Here is a 19,347-nt window from a genome sequence, read left to right on the forward strand (position 1 = left end):
CACCAGATCGGAACTTGGAGCGAATGATTTGGGAGCGCTGGGAGGAAGCTGCCAGGGTCATTGCCAAGGCTGGGATGGGCACCTGGACTGGCGGGGAGAGCAGGCCCCCCACAGGAGGCAGGGTCAGAGTGGAGGTCAGGAGGCGTCCCTTGCATGTGAACGCAGCAGGGAAAGGGCCTGAGGAACTTAGAGATGGGAGCGGCCTTGAGCCATAACTTCTGGATCCTGGGGGAGGAGGGGGCTGGGTGCCCAGACTCCTGGGTGTGAGGGAGGACGCGCTGAGGGCCCCAACTCCTGGAGTCTGGGGGAGGAAGGACCTCAGATCTGGGACTCCTGGGTCCTAAGAAGGAGGGCACTGGTGGCCTGGACCCCGGGTCTATGAAAGGAGAGGGAGGAAAAGGGGGTGAAGGGAAGAAACTCAATACTCTAAGGGGCCTAGAATCCAACAGCCTTGATCAAGAGGGGAAAGGGGACCCGATAGGTCCCTGGGGAATGGAAGGGTCTCTGCCACCTGCACTTGAGAAGGGCGTGGGTGGGTGTCAGCCGCCACGGTCTGTGGGGAAGGGACTAGGATCAGAGAGGTGACAGAAGGGTTAAGGCGGGTTCCCCTCCCACCCCCCACCCCAGGGGCTTCTCACCAGGTGGGCTCGGCTCAGCTGTGCTCTGGAGCGGGTTGAGTCCCGCAGTCAAGGCTGGAGGCGGCAGGTTCCGCCCTACCGGCCTGGGACCGCCTCGTACCCCCCTTTTGGGGGCGTGTCGGGAGCGATGGAGAGGGGCGGGGGGAGACAGGAGCCCCTCCTGGCGTCCTGAGAAGGGGCGGGAGCACGGACTGGGAGGGCCTGGGGCGGGGCGGAAGTTGGGGTTCCCGGCTCGCCCCTCCTCCACGTCCTGGGGCTGCGGGGTCGAAAGGGGCAGCGGCGGGAGGACTGACAGAAGCAGGTGCCAGGAGAGGGGCTCAGGGTGAGCAGCAGCGGCAGGTGGTCGTGCCCCGTCCCTATAGGCAGGTGCCACCTGTCGCTTACTTTTCCCCTGACGCAGCAGCCAGAGTCGGATTCAGGGGAGGGAAAAGTTCAAACTGGAGCCCCGAACTCCTGGGTGTGAGGGAGGAGGGGGCTGGAGACCTGAATTCCTCCGTTTGAAGAAAAAGAGGCAGAGGCTCGGACTCCTGGGCCCGAGGGAGGAGTGCATTGCGGGCCCATACTTTCGGATGTGAGGGAAGAGGGATTCCAGAACAGGGACAAGAAACGTTGAGACTCATCAGTGTGCGCGACAGGCAGAAAGGTCCAGAAGGGGCTTGGGAACCCAGACTCCTGGGTCTGAGGGAGGAGGCTGGAGTATGGGCTATGGAAGGTCGAAGGGAGCGCTGGCTATTTCCCACTGGCAGGACTGAGGGCGTGATCTTTGGCAGAACAAGTTTAGGGCTCTGTCCTGAGATGCGTGGGAGGCCACAGTGCTCCTGGATTGGATTACATGCAAGAGGGCAAGCTGAGGCCGTGGCTATAAATATCACGGAGGATTCGGCAGGAGCCCAATGCTCCAGGCAAGGGCCCTGATGCCTTATTCCACAGAAAATCATCACTACCGCTCCCAAGTCTTAACAATAGAGGCATTGCCAATACCACAGATACCTTTATTGTTCCTGGCACTCAAATTCCCAAACCCATCTTCCCACGGTCCCATCCTCTACTACCCCAAAACTCAAACTCCCAGCATTCCACGCGGGGAAAAACTACAACTCCCAGAAAGCTCTGCGCTCAGACAGGCTCTAGACTCTAGAGAAGCCGATGAATTTTCAAGGTTCGCGCGCTCGTTTGCTATTGGTTTTCAAGGAGGCGTGGCCACGGGAGGTCCGTGGCGGTGATTGGCCGGCAGTTCCTGCTGCTCAAGATCCCAGAGGAGGCGGCGGAGCCTGCGCAGTTCACGGTGCAGGGCGTCGTCCGTCACAGGCCCGGTGAGGCTGAGGCGCGAGCTGCCCAAGGGCAGGATGAGGGGAGGATGGGAGGAGAAGCTTTCGAAGATGTCCCCTATGAGACCGAAGAAGTCGGAGTTAAATTCTGAAAATGGGCGTGAGGCAGCAGTGTCGGGGATAGCCGGGACTGCGTCACGCCCGAAGAAAGGAAAAAAACCCCGGCAACTACTGGAGCCGGGTCCCCTCAAACGCGACTCTTGGGAGTCCCCAAGCATCATGGGAGCTGTAGTTCAGACTATGAAAGGCCACCGTTGCCTGGGAAACGGGCGATATAGTTGGGTTCTTGGGTCCATTAGGGAGGAAGGACTGGGAACTTCGTTGTACAGAGTCCTTAGAGTGGAGGGGCCTGGAACTCGGCCTCCTAGGTGAGGAGGAAAGAGGGAAAGAGGGGGAAAGAGGCTGGGGACCTGAACCGCTGCGAAAAAAATAAGGAGCTGGGGGCTTGAACTCCTGTATCCTGGGGGAGAATACTGTATCCTGGGATCCAGCACTTAGATCCCGGGGCAGGAGAGGGTTAGGGGTCCAGAATCTTGGACCAGGAGGAAGGAGTTGGGGCTATGGATCCCTAGGTCCTGAGGACAGAAGAAAGCTGACAGCCCCAATGCCTCTGTCCCTATTTCTCCTCACCTGTGTCCACAGCATCTCGCTCTGCAGGGGGAGGATCCCAGGCAGGTGGAGGCCCGCGGCCAGGACCCAGCTGGTAGTGGCTGAGCAGATGGTGGAGCTGAGCAGGGGTCAGCGTGGGGTGGTCAGTTCGTAGGCTGCTCCATGAAGCCTGGTGGGAAGATGAGGTGAAAAATCCACGATCATTATGGGGCAGCTGAGAAATCCTAAGTGGAAGGCCCTCCATAGAAGAGGGCATGGATGTAGTGGGTAGACAGTGATGTCTGTGCAATGTTTTCCAGGTACTGTGAGACATGGTTGTCACCAAAGTGATAGTGGGAAAGGGCATACTCTCAGCTTTAAAAAAGAAAAATGTGATTTGCTTTGGAATACATGAGGAGGTAGGAGTAGGCAGGGGTGGAGAAGAAACAAAACTGACCATTAGTTTATGTTACTGTGTGCATAGGTGTTCATTATTCTACTGTGGCTACTTTTTGTAACTGTTTGAAAATTTCTGTACCTAACCTAGATCTAGGCAACAGAATCATCACTGTGGTTAAAACAAGAAACTCAACCCAGATTGCCTGGGTTCAAAAGTCCCAGGCTAGTCATTACCTTCTCGCAAACCCTGTGCCTCAGTTTCCTCACCTGTAAATTGGGGGAGAACAGGAACTACCTAACAGGGTTGTTAGGACGATTTAATATGGCAAGATTGTAAAGTAGACAGAACTCTGACTGGTGCTTATTAAATGCTCTGTAGAAGTTTGATAAATAAAAGTAAATAAATGAAATCAAGTGACCTAGCCTGCCTGATTCTCAGTTTCTTTGTCTGAACAAAATTGTCAATTAATAACCTACTTCACGAGGCTTAGTCAGCATTCAGTGAGAAGGGCTAAACACAGTATCTGGCGTGTAGTTTACGTTCAATGAATGTTTTAAACGTCACATTCCTTGGTCCCATACCAGACTTCCTGAATCAGCATGTCTGAGGGAGGGGACCCTGGAAACTATTATTAATAAGTCCAGCTGGGATTCAGATGCAGCCAAAATTGGACATTTATGTGGCTGGCTTCCTTCTAGCTGCTGATGCATCACCCATGGTGTCTGAACTGGGACTGGGGATACCATGGAGTCCAAGGGGAGATCCAAGGGTAAGCTGAATACAGAGGATGGATGAGTGGGATTGGGGACTCAGAGGTCAGGGGTCAGGAGTCACCTTGAGCAGGGAGGTGCGAGGCACACAGAGCAGGTTCACAGCTATGGAGAGTTTCCGGAAGAACTCAGTGGCAATGTCACCCAGCCCGGCCCCCTGCAGCCAGTCCAAGACAAGGTCCAGGTTGGTTCGGATTTGGACAGCTCGGGACCATTGATAGAAAGGTCGGCCTTGACCTGTGGGGGAACGGTGTGAAAAGCAATGGGTGCACGGACTCTGCCCTCCTGCCTCCCAGACCTTTCCTATTCTTCAGCTTGGGATCTGGAGCTTCCTCTCCAGAGTCCCTAAAGATGAGGCCTGAGCCTCTGATGTGTCTTAACTGATGCAGGTCTCAGTGGCTCCTGTCTCTGCTTCCCGGACCCTTTCCAGACCAACCCTCACCTCGTTCCATCAGCGAGTTGAGAAGGGATGCATTGGAGAAGAAGAACAAGTAGCCGAAAGTCTGAGACACAAGGTCCGGGTGCAGCTCGCACTGGCTGGTCAGTTCCAGGGCAGCTTGAAACACGCCCAGGGTAGGTCTCAACCCTGGAGGCATGGCCCCCAGCTCGGCTCCAGGCCCCGGCAGCTCTGCCCCAGCTGTGAAAGGGTTACTATCCAGGAGAGCAGGCAGCGTTGAATACAGAGTCTGAGGAGACACAGAGATGCAAACAAGGGATCGGACTACAACTCCCTGGAAGCTTCAGGGTAGTAGAGCATGAAGGTACTGGGGAGCTCCACCAAAGGCTTCTGGGAATTGTAGTCCATTCTACCTTCAACATCCCAAAGGTCTCCATGAGCAAAATCCTACTTTCCAGATAGGTTCCTAGCATTCATCAGGCCTGGGATACCTCAAGTTTAAGAAAGGCTTTCCAGAAGTGTCTTGGGTATTTTAAGACCACCTCTGATGTAGTTCTCAACAGAGACAGCTCAAGGAGGACAAAGGACGTTGAAAAAAGAGGCTCCCTTCAATCAAAGAATTATTTATCCAGAATTCCCGAAGGAAAGGAAAAGAATGGAGAGTCAGGAAGTGGGAGTGGGGTGGCAGGTAGCCAGTGGAAAGTGAGATCAGGCCAAGGACAGGAAATGAGGTCAGAGCCAAAGAAGAAATAAAACCACACTTGGCAGGGATGTACAGGAAGTGAAGCCTAGGAGGAAAGGGCTTCACAAATCAAGGCTGCTCAAGGAACATAGAGACTACCTGTCCCAAAATATCCCCTTTCATTCTACAGATAAGGAATGAGGCCCACCATAAGACAGAAACCCTGAGAATTCCAAGAAGCAATATTAAGTTCAGGAGTGCGGGTGGTGGGACTTCCCTGGTGGCACAGTGCATAAGACTCCATGCTCCCAATGCAGGGGGCCCAGGTTCAATCCCTGGTAAGGGAACTAGATCCCACATGTGTGCTGCAACTAAGAGTTCACATGCCAAAACTAAGGAGCCCACCTGCCGCAACTAAGGCCCAGCACAACCAAATAAATAAATATTAAAAAAAAAAAAAGAGTGGTGGTGGGGGACTGGGGCAGGAAGCAGGCCCTACAGGATGGGCACTCCAGGGAGAAAAAGGCTTGTGGCTCAGAAAAGGGAATGAATTCAAAGCTATAGGAAGTGAGGTCAGCAAACACAGAAAGTGAGGACTGAATAAAGAGGTTTAATTTAAATGACAGTGCCTAGTATTATTTGATCTATATCTATCTATCTATCTAACTTATCAGTGACTTAAGACTGGACTTAGAATAACAGTAGCTTGAGAAAGTGGTAACAGTGATATAACCAGGCAGTGAAGTCAGCCTATGAGGAGGGGATAGTTGCAGAGACAGGAAGAGAAGTCAGGAAGGCAGGAAGTGATGTAAGCTCAAACAGGAACTGGTACCAGAACAGCAAAGTGCGAGGTGGGGGAGGGGCTGGGACATGGGAAGTGATGTCAGAAGCAGGAAATGTTGCTAGGTCAAATAAGAAGTGACACCAGATGTAGTTCATGTGATGTAGTTCAAACAGGAAGTGATGCTATACCAAACAGGAAGCAGGGATCAAGGCCAACCTTGGTGAGGTAGTAGACAGACTGCTGGAAGGTACACATGATGACCTCATCCAGGAGGGCCATAGCCTCGTCACACAATTCCAAGTCATTGCAGAGCTGTGGGTCTGAGGACAGGCATAGGAGTGAGAGGGAGAACCAGAGGCTGCCAGGCAGAAGCCCAGGTCCCCAGGTGCAGGGAACGGCAGGAGGCTTGGACAAGCATGGGCCTGGGTCAGAGCTCACCCTCCTGGTCGGCCTCCTTCTCCATCTCTAGCACCTTCTCCTGCACAAAGCTCAGCAGCTCCGTGGTGTTGGCCATCCATAGCATGAGTGGCCGCAACTCCACAGACACAGCCTCAGGGGTCAAGGGCACCTCAGGAACCCCCTCAGGGTGGCTGGGAAAAGGGGAAGGGACTTGGAATCCTTGCCCAATTCCCCCCCCCAAATATGTCCAAGCCCCGAGATCTGGGTCTAACTGGGGTCAGAGTCCAACCCTCATTTCACAACTAGAAAAGTTGAGTCCCAAAGAAGCTTGCACTAAAACATGCAAGGAAATGTGAACATAGAACTGGCTGCGAATCCTGACCCCCACATCACTCTAGACCCTTCTCCCCAGAGTTTCTCTTACTTTTCTGGCTGACGGTCTCCAATTTCCTTAATCTTTTCCTGTGGAACAGTAAGATCAGAATTAAGGTGAGGTGGATGAGGAAGAGAGCCTATGAGTTAATGCCCTGAGTTTTCCTTTTTGACAAGAGACTCTCCCCAATTTTCAAATGGACTCTGATCCTCAAGCTTCAGAATAGTCAATCCTCTTCTTACAGTTTAAAACACACACACCTATGATTAATGGTGGTCTGTCTCCCTTTAGGTCTACTTCTGCTCAAATGGAGTTTCCCCCTATTCAAAAACAACCTCCTAAACCTTTCTTCTAACTAGGCCCCAGCTCAATAGGATGGAACTTTCCCCGCCTCCCCCACCCCCAACTCTGAATGGCTTCTCCCTGGCAGTTCCATCTGCTGGTCCAGTGGGTTTGTTCTCACTCGCCTCCAAGAATGGTCTCGCCCACTACGGCTCCAACCTTCAGGGATCTCTTCCCCTACCCCATCTCCCCGGATGGTTTCTTCCAATATCCCCCGGCTGCAAAGATAGGTACTACTGTACTGTCTTCTCTTAAAGCACTGTGGATTAATCCACAGCTCCCAGCATCCCTTGGGGCCCCTTGCTTAATAGCCCAAGCCCCCTCCTGAGGTATCCTGGGAGATGTAGTTTTGTCCTGCCCAACTACGGAACTAAGGTTGGAGGTGGCTAGAGGAGGCTCGGGAAAGGAGTTGGGGCGCAGATGGGACTGGACGCAGGTTGGCAGTGCTCACCCAGACAGCCTCCTTGATGAGACGGGCCAGGCGGCCCAGCAGGCGCGGCAGGTGGCCCAGCTCCAGCTCCCGAGCTGAGTGCTGCACACACAGCGCCAGCAGCGTGGCGGGCCCCAGGGGCGGCAGGTCCCCGGCACCGGCGGCCGCGGCACGCACGATCTCACCCAGCAGCGCCTCTTCCTCGCGCGGCCGAAAGCGCAGCACGGGCTCGCGGCCGTCCAGGTAGGCCGCTAGTGCCTCACCACGCTCCTGCAGGCCACGGCCACACAGGCGGCAAGAGAAAGCCCAGCCGGGGCCCGGCGGTGTGGCCCCGGGGCGTGCGGGCAGCCACGGAGGCCTCGCCGGCCCCGCGCCCCCAGCGCGGGGGTCCTTGTACATGAACAGGAAGTGCTCACCGAGCCCCAGCAGGTCGCCCGGATGCAGCTCAGTCTCCCGCAGCAGGAGGCACCCATTGTGCGTGACCGGGGCTCCCCGTGATGGGCGCACCATCGCCGGGGGCTCAGGACCTGCGCGCACTGTGCAGTGACGCGGCAGGATGTCCGGGGCGTTGAGAAAGGTGTCTACATACGGGGCTGGGGACCCGCCGCGGGCCGAGGAGTTCCCACCCCGGCCGAACACGTGCTGCTCCCGAGTCATCACATACACCACGAAGTCCTGGAGGGAAAGTGAAGATGCACTAAAGGACACCACTCCAGGAGGACTGGATGCTTCTGAGGAAATCCCTTACCCACAGTTGACCAGATCCCTTGAATGAGCACTTCCAAGGAGATCTCCTGGGATCCCAAAGGACTCACCAATTACCTCCGACCTCCCATGAGTGGACTCTTCAAAGGCACTTCCTATGGTGAACTGTCCCATAACATCCATCCTGAAGACTGGATACGAGGAAACCCCTTTCTTGACATGGGCTCTACCATTTCCCTCCCTCAAAGAATGGATGCTTCCCGGGAGATCTTTTTCCAATGGATTCTCCCATCTTCTCACCTCCTCTGAATGGACTCCTTCAAGCCAATCCCTTCCTACAGTGGATTCTCCCATAACATCCAGCCCAAAGAATGGGTGCTTCCAAGGACACCACATCTCCATTACTAAAATGGACTGTCCCACTACCCTCACCCTCTAAGAATGGACCTTCCCAAGGAAACCTTCTTTCTCCTAGGAACTCTCCCATTTCCCTACCCTAGTCCCCACTTGCCCATCATTCCACCCCTGTGATGGAGGCTTTCAAAGACATTTCCCCTTCCAATAATAGTTTCTCTCAATATTCCCAAAGCAAGGATACCTTTAAAGAGACTTCCCCTTTGAACAAAGGTTTCTTCCATTATCTCTACCCCATGAATGTACACTTCCAAGGAGACCCACTTTCTGTAATGGACTCTCATTTTTTCCCACCCCATGAATTTACTTCCAAGGAGCCGTAATTCTACAACGGACTCACCTATTCCCCCCACTCCCAGGATGGAGGATTCCAAAGACACTCTCCCTCCCATCAACGGATGCTCTCAATATTCCCATCCCCAAAAAGGACGTCTCCAAGGAGATCTCCATACAGTGGCACTTCTAGTAACCCCATCTTATAAATAGATGTTTTCAAGGAGACCCTCTTCTTATAATGGAGTGTCCCATTTCATCCACCAGATGAAGAGGTGCATTCCAGAAGACTCCTTCCTAAAAATGACTCTCCCATCTGCATCCTATAAAAATGGAAGCACTCTGTCTGACCCCCTTCCTAAAGTAGACACTTCTGTTCCCCATTCATGTCTGAGAAAACAGTCATCCTGATATCCATAAATCCCCTCCCTACACTGAACTCTCTTCCACTACCTCCACCCCATGAATGCACATTTCTAAATTTCCTTACTACAATGTATTGGTTCATTTGCCTCTTGAGAAATATGGATCTTTCCATATTTCTGATCACCTTCTGAAGGTAGAATCTCCTATTTTTCATCCCTGTCTGGAGGAATGGAATGATCCTGACTACCCGAACCCCCTTTTTACAATGGGCTCCCCTGTTCCTTAACCCAAGAAGGGGTTCTTCCCCTGCACCTCATATGAACTCTCACATTACAGACACCCACGAATAGATGAATGCAAAGAAATTCCTCTCTACAAGAGATTCAACAATTACTCCTGTTCCCAAGGAACGGACACTTCCAATGAAGCCTCTTACAACGAAATTTCTCATGAATCCCATCTGAAAGAATGGATGTTTCCAATGTTTCCCTCTCTTCCCATAACGTACTTTCTTATATTCCCAGAATAGATCCTTCCAATTTGACCACCTTTCCTAAATAGAGCCTCCTATTCACCAACCTTGTCTGGAGGAATGGGCTGTTATAATATATACAAACCCCTTCCTACAATGAACTTTCCCTGTCCTGTTGCCCCAGCAAGGAAGAATGAATTCCTCCAATGCAAGTTCTTTGAATAGTTTTAACCTCTCACCCATATACACAGCCAAGTGACCTAACCCAGATGGATCCCTCTCTGAGAGTAAAAATGGAACTGTTCAGTAAACTCCACCACCTTCCAGAGTGGGCTTTCCCATTGATTCCAGTTGTACCTGTTGAGCTTGGCTGTACCACTGTTACCCAAAGGTGGACAAAACCATAAGAATGATTCTCCTAATTATCATACACACACACACGAATATTTCCAATAATACATTACATTTCTTTAATGAAATAACTTACCACTGGCCCCCAACCACTAATCCTTTCTTTCTCTAGTTCCCCAACACTCAAACAAGTTCTCCTATTGCCACTCATATATGTAAAATAAAAGTATCACTACCACCTGTCCCCATCAACAATGTTCACAATCGTTCCAAAGTAAACCATCAACTTTAAAAAATGATTTAGGGACTTCCCTGGTGGTCCAGTGGTAAAGAATTCGCCTTCCAATGCAGGGGACTCGGGTTCGATCCCTGGTCGGGGAACTAAGACCCCACATGCTGCGGGGCAACTAAGCCCGCGTGCTGCAAAGTACGGAGTCCGCGCGACACAACTAGAGAGAAGCCCTTGCACCGCAACGAAGTGTCCGTGCCCGCAACAAGAGATCCCGCATGCCGCAACTAAGACCCAAGACCGCCAAAAATAAAAATTAATTAATTAAATATTCTTTAAAAAATGATTCAATCCACTCCTCCTAAGACAACATAGGCTTACCCCGAACAAGATTCCAGGCATCAATCAAATTATCTCCCTCCCCAGAAGATACTCTTCCATTACTCTCCCTCAAGAAAGAGAGGCCTCCAAGAAGATCTTTCTAAAATAGGCTCTCCCAGGAGTTACGGCTGGGCATGGACTAGTGGTTAGAATTCCGGGCTTTCACTGCTGTGGCCCGGGTTCAATCCCTGGTCGGGGAACTGAGATCCCGCAAGTCGCACAGTGCGGGAAAATAAAATAAAATATAAAATAAAGTGGGCTCTCCCATTCTCCCTGGAGGAAGACACTGCTTTCTCCCAACTTTGAAAGAAATGAATCATCGCCTACTTGCCCCTCCAGTGAAATCCTTCTCCGACATCTATCTCCACCACTCCCATTCTCTTCTCTGATATTATCTCCTACTCTGGAACCTGGCTGGGACCGTACCTTCCAACATACCTGAAACTAACGCGACCCACGGGATTCTGGGAGTTGTAGTTTTGCCGCCCATTCAACCAAAGGGTGGGGCATAGGTCTCTCTCGTTAGGTCAGGTTGCGCTTACCTGGGCGTCCTGGTAGCCCTGCAGCAGCAGGAAGTAGGGGCGGTTGCTGGGGGCCTGGATGAGGCACTGGGTCAATTGATCGAAGTCTCCGGGGTCTACAGGTCCGATTTGGGCATCGGCTGCCCCTGGGGCCATGCTAAGTGCCTGCTGCCTGCGCTCCTGCTGCCGCCGCCTCCGACCCTGCAGACTGAGCTCCGATACGCTGCGCCGCAAGGACAGGTTTTCCGAGCGCTCCTTGCCCCCGGACCCAGCCGAGGGCCCTGACCCCGACCCCGGGCCGGGACTGGCCAGCGCCGCCCCACCTGACGCCGCGCGGGAGCGGTTCTTCTGTGGCCGCCACGAGGGGGCGCCCGTGCCTGCCGAGAGAGATGGAGAAAGATGAGACAGAGACTGGAAAGAGCTAGAGATTCTAAAGACAATTGGCTGCAAAGAGGTGAGGCTGCTTCCCACATTTAGGTTTTTGCATATGCTGTTCCCTGTGCCTGGAACATACTTCCTGCTTGACTCCTACCCATCTTGTAATTTCAGCTCATAAATTCATTCATTCTGGGCTTCCCTGGTGGCGCAGTGGTTGAGAGTCCACCTGCCAATGCAGGGGACACGGGTTCGAGCCCTGGTCTGGGAAGATCCCACATGCCACGGAGCAACTAGGCCCGTGAGCCACAACTACTGAGCCTGCGCGTCTGGAGCCTGTGCTCCGCAACAAGAGAGGCCACGATAGTGAGAGGCCCGTGCACCGCGATGAAGAGCGGCCTCCGCTTGCCACAACTAGAGAAAGCCCTCGCACATAAACGAAGACCCAACACAGCCCAAAATAAATTAATTAATTAATTTTTAAAAAATTCATTCATTCTTTCAGTTAATATTTTTTGAGCCCCTACTATGTGCCAGGCACTGTTCTAGGCACTAGAACTGTTCACGAAGAACCGAGAAGATACTGCCCCAAGGAAAGCAGAAACCACCTCCTCTTGAACACCCTTCCCTGACATTCCAAGTCGAAGCAGAGAAGGGCACCACTGGCACTCCGAACTTTGTCACACACAGCCCTGGCATCTAGTAGGTGCCCAGTGGAAATGAGCTGATTGAGTGAACTGATGTTTTTCTCACTGGGCTGTGAAATCTAGAAGGTCGGGAACTTGTCAATGTCCCCACTGTATTCCCCCAGGGCCCTAAATAATGTGTGGCCCACAGAAGGTGTTCAGTGAATGCTTTTAGGAAAAAAAAAAAAAAAAAAGGAAAAGAAAAAAAGACAATGATGGTTATAATTGCATTCTTTATTTAGCAACTACTATGTGCCAAACCCTGTGCTAAACCCCTTTATATGCATTATATCATTGAATCTTCGCCTAGGATATTGCTGGGTTTAACCGGCAAAGAAAGCCCATGAGTGTAACTGCTACACCACTCTATCTCTCAAAGGGAGACTCGGGAACAGAAAAGCTGTGAGAAGGCTCCCTGAGCAGACACTATCTTTGTGATCCCAGCCCCACCCCTGCCAGACTGTGCCCCCTCCTTTGTTATTTCATCACAGGTGCACCTCCTGTTCCAGGCCGGGCCTTCTCAAATCCTAGGCCCCCAAGTAGCCTGGTTGTTGGCCAGTACAAATACCGCTTCATTTCCGGTGCACCACCCTCAGGCCCCCACTCAGGCTTTGCAGCCAACCCAGCCTAAGGTCACCTGGTCCAAGGCCCACCCTTCTGAAGCTCCGCCCTTTCTTAGGCCCTGATCTAATAGCCCATTTCTTCACCTTCCAAGCGCGTCCCCCTTCTAGCTTCCATTCACATAGGCCCTGCCCCTCACGAGCCAATTCAGCCTACTACTGAGAGGCCATCTGCCATCAGGACCACTCATCTGCCCCGCGCAATATCTCTGCCTTCCTATTACTCAATTCCGAGGCCCCGCCCCAGCATCGCAGGCCCCGCCCATCAACTCTGCACCTATCCCAAGAGCAAAGTCCTCGGGCCTAGGCCATCTGGCTGACCTAGGTCCTGCCCCACCTCCGCCTTCCCCTAGACCCAGTGCTATAGGTCCCGCGCAGTCCCCGTCCCGCGGACCCCTCCCCCGGCGCCCGCCATCCTGTCCCAACAGTCCCTCAGGCCCCGCCCACACTGGCTCCGCCCCAAGTCCCACCCATCCCTCCGCAGGCCCCGCCCCCAGAATCCGGCTTCCCCACCCCACCCACCCCCAGCTCACCGTCGCCGTCTGCCGCTCCGAAGGCCTCCTGCTCCAGGCGGCGCGCCTCCTCGCGGCCGCGCAGCTCGAAACGCCGCGCCCAGCCGGGCCGCGCCCGCCAAAGCTCCTGCACCAGCAGTGGGCGCTCCGAGTCGCCCAGAACTCGCAGGTGCTCCGCCCGCCACTCGCCGCTGCCAATGGTGCCCGCCGCGGGCCGGCCCAGCGCGTCGCACAGCGCGAAGGCGTCCACGCAGCTGCTCTCGCCGGGGCCGCTGCCGGGGCTGCCGGCCAGACCGTAGCGCTCCAGCGCCTCGGCCACCAGCTCGCGCGCCGTGGAGCGCGCCGTGGCCAGCACGCTCTTGTAGTTGGCGCCCGAAGCCAACCCGGCGCCGAAGATCTTGAGGACCCCCGGGGGCGCCGTGGCGCGGGCGGCCAGTGGCGGCTCGGGGGCCACGCCCGCCGCCAGCTCCGGCAGCTTCTTCTCGCTGGCCCAGCGCTGCGCGGCCCCCGGAGTCCCGGGGGCTCCCGCGCCACCGGACCCCGTGGTCCCCGAGCCCCGAAAGAGCTGAGAGATGCGCTTGGCGCGGCTCCCTGAGGCTCCCCCGGCCGCCTTGACCGCGCCCACTCGCCGCAGCTCCACGTGCGGCGGCGGCGGGGGCAGTGGCTCGCTGCTGCGGCTCCCCGTGTCCGAAGACGAAGACCTGGGAGCCCACCGGCGAGCAGAGACACGGGAGAGAGATCCAGAAAGACATGCAGAGACGGGGGTAGGGGTTAGAGAAAGAGAGAGGTGGGCAGAGACCCAGAGTGGGGGGGGGGCGGGGAGGAACAGAGACCCAGAAAGGGAGGGACAGACACCCAGAGATAGTGGGGGACAAACACCCCCAGAAGGACGAGAGACGCGAGGTGTATAGAGATGGGGGGTGGCGTGGGCAGAGGCCAGAGGCAAAGAGAGAGCGAAGGAGAGAAAATAAATAAATAAAGGCGAGTCCCACAGAAGGAAATTCCAAGAGGTGAGCAGGGAGAGGAGGAAGGTGAACCAAACCGCTACTCCTACTGTGTCCCTATCCCCGTGTCCACTGGCCTAAGCCCATCTCCAGGCCCAGCACTTCCCTCACCGGACCCTATATCACTGGGGCCCACTGTCCCCTACCGCCTGCCATCTCACTTGCCCATTCAGGACAGGAACTGGAGCCAACTCTTTCCGGTTCCCTGGCATTACCCAGTGCAGGGACTGGGTCATAAACAGGGACAGATGGGAGGCAGGTGGGGCAGGGGCAGGAGCCGTGAGGAGGTGGGTACTCACTTGACAGAGACAGCGCTGGGCCAGCGTCGACCCAGCTTGGCCAGTTGCTTCCTGGGAGAATTGATCCACAGGCCCACCGGGAGATGGAGCTTCCCAAAGCGGGGGCTTCCGCCCTCCTTCCGCTCACCAGATAGCATGGCCCTAAGGGAGGGTGGATAAAGCCCCGGCTCCTGAGGCCTTGAGAGGTAGGGATGGGGTGAAGGGGGACCTGGACTCCTGAGTCAGAGGGAGGAGGGGTCTGGGACCCAGCCTCCAGAATCTGGGCGGAGGAGGGGATGGGAGCCCGGACTGCTGGTTGCTGGGATAGGGGGTAGCTGGGGACTGACTCCTGGGTCTGAGGGAGGAGGGTGCTGGACTCCTGGGTCCCCAGCTCTTACCCTGCTTCGGGTCCCGGCAGCACCCGGGGGCCCTGGCTCCGCTTGCCCTGGTTGGTTCCTGACCCCGCTGCTCCTGTTCAGCCTTTGCCTCTGCCCCAGCTCCCAGCACTGGGTGGGGGACAGGAAAAGGCAAGAGGAAACCGGCAGGAAGAGCGGGGAGGGGGCGTCCTGTGAGGGGACCGGGCCTGGGGGAGGAGACCTGGGGAAGGCTGGCCCGGCCCCACTCCTTGATTCTGGAATTACATCGCAGCCAGTTGGCCCCTTCCAGGACCCACAGGACCAGGTTCCCAGCCCCTCCTCCCTCAGACAGAAGACCATCCCCAGGCTTCCCTAGGGGAACCAAAAGTTAGAATCAGTCCGGAGGAGTGAGTCAGATACTTAGACAACCAGATAAATATTTATTTTCTCCTTGATTCTTTGGCCTTTTCTTCTGAAACCTCAGAGTCCTGAGCAGCTCCACGGCCAGTGCTGAACCAGGAGGACTTTATGAAATCGATCACTTTCCCAGACCGAGATAAAAGTATCCTGGTTGGGGTACAAATAGCAGAAACAAGGTTAGGTCCTAATGAGGGAGGAACACCCCTCTCGGCTTCCCTATGTTTGATCTTATTCTAGCAGTTATCCAAGCTTCGCCCTCCTAGGTAAGCCCCGCTCCCGGAGGAAGTCCGGCTCTCAGCGCTCCTTGGCTGGAGACCCCCTTCTGTATTGGGTAGTTGGAAGCCCCCGCCCCTCGCTCCAAGCCCTGCCTTCTTCAGTGGGCGGCTCACACGGTGGCAACACTGGCTATCAGCACGACAAAGCCCCAGATCAGCAGCCCGACCAGGCGGCTCCTCAGTACTTTCTCTGGCTTCGGAGACTGTGACTGGAGGGTTGTGGCCGTCTGGGGGCGATCCAAAGTCACCTCACCTGGGGCCACCTCATCCTCGGTTTCAGTGTTTGGTGACGGTATCTCCTCCACGATTCTTTTGGGCAATACTGATAGAACAGGGTTAAGGAGCAGTCCTGGGAGGGCGCGAAGGTCCTGCCAAGGCCAAGGCAAGCTCTCCCCACAGTAACTTGCCCCAGGACCCAGGCCCTCCGGGACATAATTACGCCTCCAACTGCGTGAAGCCCAAACACACCCACAAGGGAGCCCTGGCCCAGTGGCCAGAGGCCACACTCAGGACAGGAAGCCATACCCTCGTGGCCTGAAACCACACCCCGATGGGAAGTTATGCCCCATAAGCCACGCCCCTGAAGCAGGCCACTCCCCTGAAGCCGCCCCCACACACACACCAGGACCCTGAATCCCACTTCTCTCAACTCCCCAGCACTGACCTGTGACATGAAAATAGATGATCGTGGCTGGACTGGATTGCACGGAGCCCAGCTCGCAGCGATAGGTGCCTGCATCCTTTGGACGCACCATGGTCTTGGTCAGCGTCGGCTCCTTCCCCTTGGACATCAAGGTCTCAGAATTTTTCCCCCAAACCTAAACCCAAGCTCAAGGGGTCACACAGGCCTGGGGAATTCAGGGGTTGGGGAGCACAGGGGTGAGAAGATCATGGGGCTTCAGGGTGTACTGGTCAGGGCATGGGTTCCCAGGGGATCAGAAGAAGCCAAACTTGGTAGGTCATGGGTCATGGGCATTATGGGTGCAGGCCTGTGGATACAGGGGCCAGGGGGCTCATGCAAGCCTGATGGAGTTCAAGGGTAACGGGAGTCTCCCACCCTGTAAAAGCTGTAATCGGTCAGGCCTTGAGAGAGTTTATGCCAGTTGAGCTCACAGTCCAGGATCATATCTTCCATCTGATGGACCTTGACTTTGCGCTCTGGGAATAGGCGGTTACTGTGGGATGCTCTTTCACGGTTCTGGGCCCTCTCCCAACCCCCTTCCACTGGTCTCGCCCCGCCTTTTCTTGTTGGCTGTCTCCAGTCTCCGACCTCTTTAGACGCTTGATCTCTCCTCTGGCTCCGCCCCTCTTGCGCCAACCCCTCCGGCTGGGCCCAGCTTTCTCACCTCCGCAATTCGAGGACTTTCGACAAGAGTGAACTTGCTTCTGGCAGGTACTGCACCAGATCAGAGGCTGCAACATCAAACCTGAAGGGGCAGGTTCGAGGCGGTGTTCTCCCACTAAGAGGCGGGGCTAAGAGGAGAGGGCAGGGCCAAGGGCTGGGGCGGGTTCAAGAGCCGAATCCTGAGGAGGTCAGCCTGCGGGGCTGGGCTAGAACACAGCCCTGTAGGAAGCCGGTCTAACCAAGCTCAGTAAAGAGTGCAAAAAGTATATGCCCGCTTCCCAAGAAGTCCGAGGTGCAAAGGAATACGGGAGACCCAGGAACCTCTCCACGTGGAGAATGAAAAAACACACAGACCCAAAAGAGGGAGACTGGGTATTCACGGGGCAGGGATGAGGGATAGAGGACCAGTTCCCATAATCCGGACTCACCACATTTGTTGGGACAAAACGCTGCCTCGGTATAAAGAATTAAAAAAAAAAAAATCAGATTTCTACGTTAAAGGGGATGAGAGAGGGGGTGAAGGAACAGGCTAGGGCTGGGGCTCTTGAGTTCCAGGAAGGAAAGACTTGGGTGTCTGGACCCCTGGGTCTGAGGGAGGAAGGGGTTGGGAGAGCTGATGGATGGGACTCGGAGAAGCAGAAGGCTGGGGTCAGGGACTCTTGGACTGTGAAAAGAGAACGCTGGGATGCCGGCCTCCCATCTTCTCTCACCCGTTTTTTGAAACTGAGCAGCGTAGCTGGCAAAGTTATCCTTTGCCAGGTGCAACGTCCATAACAGCTCCTTCACGAAGAGCTCGCCTGGGAAGAAGCAGGATGACGCAGAGGAGTCCCCACCCCCACCCTCCTGCTCCTCCCAGATGTGAGGCACAGGAAGTGGACCTCTGCCTGCAGAGCGTGGCTTTTGGGTCTCCTCAGGGAAAGACAATACAATTTAATGACCACTTAACATAATGCTGGCCACTGGGCTAAGCAACAACTGGGATGAAGGCTGTGTTATGGTTTCCATTTTAGAGGTGACAAAGCGCTCAACGCCACACAGCTAGGAAACCGGCAGAGCCAGAATTTGAACCTAGGCAGTCTGGTTCCAGAGTCCAGTACCTGACCACCAGACCAGGTGTCACCAGCAATCACTTCCCTGAGAGTTTCTGGAAGCCCCTCTCCTGCCCCCTCTGTGCATTTACCTTTTACATCACTGTCCGTGATGCGTTTCAGATCCTTCAGCAAACTCCAAGCTGCCTTTTCCAGTGTGGCCTCATCTGTGGGGGGAGATAAACCCCAGATTCCAAGCATTGCTGTCTCATTGGCTCACCTAGTCTTAGAAACTACAACACCCACGGGGCCAATGGGCAAGGATTGGCCTGGTAAAGGGATTAACCCACGCCGTTGCCTTCTGGGAGTTGTAGTCTTATTTATTACATATGGAATAAAATTGCAGGATAAAAGGTAGGGAGAACAGTATTTGCCAGCCCTGGGGAACCCCAGAATCTGCATCCCAGCCTTCTCCATTCCCGAAACCAGGAGACTGTACCTATAGCCCTTTCTCCCCAGCACCTCCCAGTAATCCTAGCCCCAGACCCCTCCTTTCCCAGGACCCAGGAGTCGCACTCCGCCCTCACCGACGACCCCCATATAGGAATCCTCGTCAATCGGCAGGTCCTTGAAAGCTTCCACTGCCTGCTTTACCCTTTTCATCACGTTTTTGTGATGCTTGGCCTCCAGGTGGCCAGGCAGGTAATCCGTCTCCAAGGAGTTCAGCGCCTCCACGACGTTTGGATCACACATGACACAGCCCCGGGCAGGAAGCAGGCAGCCGGCCAGAGCCGCCACCAGGAGGGGGAGCCGCCACGGCCCCATTGCGGCCAGAGCGCGCAGTTCGCGCCGAACTCCGGGGAGGCTCCTCTTACCCCAAACCGAGAAGGTGAACGCTAAACGGAGAGAAACCCTTCCCCGAGACTAATGGAGCCCCAATCTGCAGGGCGCACACTTCTCATTAGAAAACCGAGGAGTCCCGAAGCACTCTAACAGCCGCAGCCCGACCTTGACTCCTGACTGTTGCACCTTCCAACACTAGGGTTCGCTGAAGAGTCCAGGTTCTGGGGGCTTTCAGAGAGGAAGAACAGGCCACTCCTTCCACTCTTTTTCCCTCGACCAAAATTAAAGATTTTGGCGGAGGAGGGTGGTGAGGGTGAGGTTGGTTGCGTGGTATAGACAGTTTTTAACTGGGGCTCACAGCCACGGTTCGCCCCTTACTAATAGGAACTCCCAAGCCTCTGCCTTCCGGCTACCCACGCAGGGGCCAAATTCCCAAGAGATATTCCCTGAAGTTTCCTTGGCCCCGCCCAGAAGCCCAACTCTTAGCCTGATTGGACCGCAACAAAGGGAGGCCCCGCCCATAGTTCCATGATGTCACAGCCCCCTTTTCAGCCTAGAACTTTCCCAGTCTACCGAAGGGGGCTCACCCTGGGGGCTCTGGTTGCCAAGCTAAGGAAAGGGCTTCTAGCCTTCAATCTCCGCCTCTCTCTGGGCCCCAGGACCCAGGCTTTTGGCTAGCTGCCCACGGCCCTCGGAAAACTGTCCTCTAGCCACGAAAACGTGGGAAGTGGTCCTTTCTAGCCCTAGGACTACGACTCCCAG

General features: G+C 55.0%; 3 protein-coding genes and 1 long non-coding RNA gene across 16 annotated transcripts in view; 1 reads left to right on the forward strand and 3 right to left on the reverse strand.

Annotated features, from left to right (window-relative positions):
- The window catches only part of MAMSTR (MEF2 activating motif and SAP domain containing transcriptional regulator), a 30,067-nt gene extending 28,607 nt beyond the window's left edge, over window positions 1-1,460 (reverse strand). For 3 of the 5 annotated variants that reach the window (XM_073796117.1, XM_033846240.2, XM_073796111.1), the window contains exons 1-2: window positions 639-1,460; window positions 4-87 (exon numbers count right to left, since the gene is read on the reverse strand). In XM_073796117.1, coding sequence (XP_073652218.1) covers window positions 4-61 — 58 coding nt within the window. In that variant the 5' untranslated portion in view covers window positions 62-87; window positions 639-1,460. Of the gene's footprint in view, window positions 1-3; window positions 613-638 lie in introns of those variants that run through there. The other 2 variants (XM_073796114.1, XM_073796113.1) reach the window with 2 other exon arrangements.
- Window positions 1,461-1,609: 149 nt separating this feature from the next.
- On the reverse strand, window positions 1,610-15,082 carry RASIP1 (Ras interacting protein 1). The gene is made up of 12 exons (XM_033846228.2): window positions 14,717-15,082; window positions 14,340-14,480; window positions 13,058-13,737; window positions 10,865-11,220; window positions 7,153-7,806; window positions 6,411-6,448; window positions 6,026-6,177; window positions 5,804-5,907; window positions 4,167-4,410; window positions 3,789-3,961; window positions 2,597-2,744; window positions 1,610-2,024 (listed from the first exon to the last, which is right to left on the reverse strand). Exons 2-12 carry the CDS (start codon window positions 14,474-14,476, stop codon window positions 1,825-1,827), a joined length of 2,886 nt encoding a protein of 961 aa, XP_033702119.1. The 5' UTR covers window positions 14,477-14,480; window positions 14,717-15,082; the 3' UTR covers window positions 1,610-1,824.
- LOC141277165 (uncharacterized) lies at window positions 11,182-11,710 on the forward strand. The gene is made up of 2 exons (XR_012328061.1): window positions 11,182-11,297; window positions 11,393-11,710. It is a non-coding gene; the product is annotated as an uncharacterized lncRNA (long non-coding RNA).
- Window positions 15,083-15,093: 11 nt separating the features above from the next.
- IZUMO1 (izumo sperm-oocyte fusion 1) lies at window positions 15,094-19,182 on the reverse strand. 9 transcript variants are annotated; one of them, XM_019927243.3, is made up of 9 exons: window positions 18,330-19,182; window positions 17,895-17,969; window positions 17,425-17,511; window positions 17,143-17,163; window positions 16,716-16,796; window positions 16,427-16,527; window positions 16,034-16,187; window positions 15,623-15,691; window positions 15,094-15,241 (listed from the first exon to the last, which is right to left on the reverse strand). In XM_019927243.3, the coding sequence occupies exons 1-9, from the start codon at window positions 18,565-18,567 to the stop codon at window positions 15,213-15,215; spliced, it is 855 nt and encodes a 284-aa protein (XP_019782802.1). In that variant the 5' UTR covers window positions 18,568-19,182; the 3' UTR covers window positions 15,094-15,212. The 9 variants fall into 9 exon arrangements, with proteins under 9 accessions (XP_019782802.1, XP_019782801.1, XP_019782799.1 ...); XM_019927242.3 differs by having other exon boundaries at window positions 15,463-15,691; window positions 18,330-19,043; XM_019927240.3 differs by having other exon boundaries at window positions 15,484-15,691; window positions 16,034-16,151; window positions 18,330-19,032.
- Window positions 19,183-19,347: the final 165 nt, after the last annotated feature.

The sequence above is a fragment of the Tursiops truncatus genome, chromosome 19 (genome assembly GCF_011762595.2).
Source record: "Tursiops truncatus isolate mTurTru1 chromosome 19, mTurTru1.mat.Y, whole genome shotgun sequence".
In the NCBI taxonomy this organism is placed as follows: domain Eukaryota; kingdom Metazoa; phylum Chordata; class Mammalia; order Artiodactyla; family Delphinidae; genus Tursiops; species Tursiops truncatus.